Raw genomic sequence first — 2,981 nt, 5'->3', positions numbered from 1 at the left:
ATCTCCATGATATTATTTCCTCCATTTTCATAAAGAAGTTGTAGTTCAGGGGGCAGAAGAGTTGGAGTTGAAGCCCTTAGTTTTTAATAGCTAGTCCAGTGTTCTTTCTATTGTACTACACCTAATTTTGTTCTATACTAACTGCAGTTGTCAAGTGCAGATTTGAATGATCTTTTAAAAAGCATGAACTGTTTTATAAAAAATGTTGATTCCAGGGCTGGAGAGATGGCTCAGTGGCTAAGAACACTGGTTGTTCTTGCCAAAGACCCAGGTTCAAATCCCAACACCCACATGGCAACTAACAACTGTCCATAACTCCAGTTCCAGGGAATCTGACAGCCTCTTTTGTCCTTCGCAGGCATTGCACGACACAGGTGCACTCACCTACATGCAGGCAATACACACATACACATAAAAATAATAAGTAATTTTTTTTTTTTAATATTGATTCCAGGCCAGGCATGGTAGCACACACCTTTAGCCCCAGCACTTGGGAGGCAGAGGCAGGCAGATCTCTGTGAGTTCAAGGCCAGCCTGGTCTACATAGCAAGTTCCAGGCCAGCTGGGGCTACAGGGAGACCCTGTCTCAAAAAGACCAAAAAAAAGAAAAATGTTGATTTCAGTAGCCAGAGGTCTACCTTGTGCTTAACATGCACAAAGCCCTGAGTTCAATCTTCAGCACCAAAAAACCAAAGAAAAAGTTGATCCCTGGGTTCTGTCTCCGTAGGAACTCTGATTAGGATCAGAAATAGCCTATTTTTTTTTTTACCGATGTCCTGTATGATTCTGAGTACCTGTGGAACACAAATTAAGAAACATTATCTCAGAGTCTCAGGAAACTAAAGCTCCTCTCCAGGTTTTGTAAAGGATTTCTACTTGCCCCAGGGAGAGGACAAAATTCCTGTAGAAAGTACTCTTTGTCTCTTCAGGCAGCAGTCCCATGATAATGATAGCTAGTGTCCATAGAATGCCTACTGTGTGTCAGATACTGTTCTAGGCACTTGATGATTAATGTATTTAGTCCTCTCAGCAACCCTGTAAGGTAGTTATTTGTTAGTCTACTTTATGACTAAAAAAATTAAGACCCATAGAAAAGAATAGCTTAGGAATAGAAGCAGAATTTCTTGCTTCCATTCCTGATGAGAAGAATAGGCAAGTCAGATTGGTGAATGGCAGAAAACTGTGAACTAGAACTTCAGTGCCTATGGCCACCACAGACAAAGCTAGTGGCATAAAAGCCTTATTTAAAACAAACTACTGGGTATTACAGACTATTTTATGGGTACATAGATTTGATATGGAGTCAGATAAGTGAAAAGCCCTGATGTCCTACGTGCAGATATATGCATAATGTAGATACCGCTTCTATTTCCAAAATAAAATTCTGATATTGAAGTAAACTTGTATTAGTTATAGAACTAATCATTTGGGGGAATGGTACTTTTGTTCTATAATGCTGTATCTTTTACATTTAAAATTGACATATATCTTATTTGTTTAGGATGGTTTAAAAAAGAAAAAGAAGTCAAAGGATGTGACTGAAAAAGAAAAGGTAACTTTACATTGCCTTTAGGTAGTATAATGTGTCATAGAGTACTTAAATGACTTCAAGAAATTAACACTAATGTGTGTCCATTTTTAATATAAAAGTAGTTCCTCTGCTTTCGTGGCATTCTATATTGATACACGGAAATTTTTTAATATAGATTTCATTATTGAAGGAAAAGGATCAGAAGAATATTCCTAGGGAGAGTTTGAATTTGTATCTATTAACAGGTATCTCTAATTTAAAATACAGTGTAATGGCCGGGTGAGGTGGCACACACCTTTGATCCCAGCGTTTGGGAGGCAGAGGCAGGCAGACCTCTGAGATCAAGGCCAGCCTGGTCTACATAGCAAGTCCCAGGCCAGCTGGGACTAAAGGGAGACCCTGTCTCAAAAAAACAAAACAAAGTAAATAATGGAAATAACATTGGCCTTGGGTTCCTCAAGGGCATTTTAAAGAAGACTGGATTTCTGTTAGTGTCCCGTAGATCAGTTCTGAAGCATCTTTTTACTATTCTAAAGTATTTTATCTTCATGTATTTACTAATGAGATAGTCTCACTGTGTTGCTCAGCTAGTCTCAAATTCCTGGGATCAAGCAATCCTCCTTCGTCCTCTTGAGCAGCTGGGACAGCCCCACACATGCCCCACTCTAACTTACTATTGATGCTGGTGCCATATGATTAGCCAACTGTTTCAGTACTTGTCCAAAGGATGTTATGTAATTCAGTATTAATTCTTCATATTTAAAACAGCATAAAATAAATGATTGCTTTCATATTTCAAAAACGTCTATGTGAAACTAAAACTTGGTAATATACATAAGTGAAATACAGAAACAGCTGTACTATGATTTTGAAGCACTTCAAAGTATTACATATGGAGTATATATATAAATAGCGCCTATCTTTTTAAGCTGTAAGAGATTAATAACTTTTAAAAAACCACATGTAATTGTTTTTAACCCTGTTTAAAATTGCTCTGAAAGTGCTAGGTAATAGAATACCAAATTAGAAAATATCATGAAAGAAAATATCCCCCTTATAATAGTATCTGGAATGGTATAGGAAATGTTTTAAGAAAGTAAGAGGGACTTTTTTAAAGAAAACTGTTAAGTCTGTTCAGAGATGTGTATGTATAAAATAAAGGTGATATTTCCTGGGACAAAATGACAGTATTTAGAAAATACAGAGTTGGATGTTCCTTAGGGCTAGAGAAATCCTAGTTAGGACAAAGATTTAAACATAGGGGAATGGAGCTGGCAAGACGGCTCTTTGGGTATAAGTGCTTGTTGTGCAAGCCTAGTGACCTGAGCTCCATCCTCAAAACCTAAAGGTAGAATGAGAAACAGACTCCACAGAGTTGTACTCTGACCTTACACATATCACACACACACACACACACACACACACACACACACACACACACATTGGGGGT

The 2,981-nt window shown here is 37.7% G+C and overlaps 1 protein-coding gene across 3 annotated transcripts in view; it reads left to right on the top strand.

The window, feature by feature from the left end:
- Positions 1 to 2,981, top strand: part of Fam133b (family with sequence similarity 133 member B) — a 37,181-nt gene that overhangs the window by 17,599 nt on the left and 16,601 nt on the right. For all 3 annotated transcript variants that reach the window (XR_001872160.2, XM_017795468.2, XM_017795467.2), the window contains one exon: positions 1,502 to 1,552. Coding sequence is in view for 2 of the 3 variants with exons in the window: in XM_017795468.2 (XP_017650957.1) it covers positions 1,502 to 1,552 (51 nt within the window). In the remaining variant the exon portion in view is untranslated. The remainder of the gene's footprint in view (positions 1 to 1,501; positions 1,553 to 2,981) is intronic.

The sequence above is a fragment of the Nannospalax galili genome, unplaced genomic scaffold, assembly GCF_000622305.1.
Source record: "Nannospalax galili isolate Female #2095 unplaced genomic scaffold, S.galili_v1.0 scaffold85, whole genome shotgun sequence".
In the NCBI taxonomy this organism is placed as follows: Eukaryota; Metazoa; Chordata; class Mammalia; order Rodentia; family Spalacidae; genus Nannospalax; species Nannospalax galili.
This window is presented reverse-complemented; position numbering and strand designations above follow the sequence as displayed.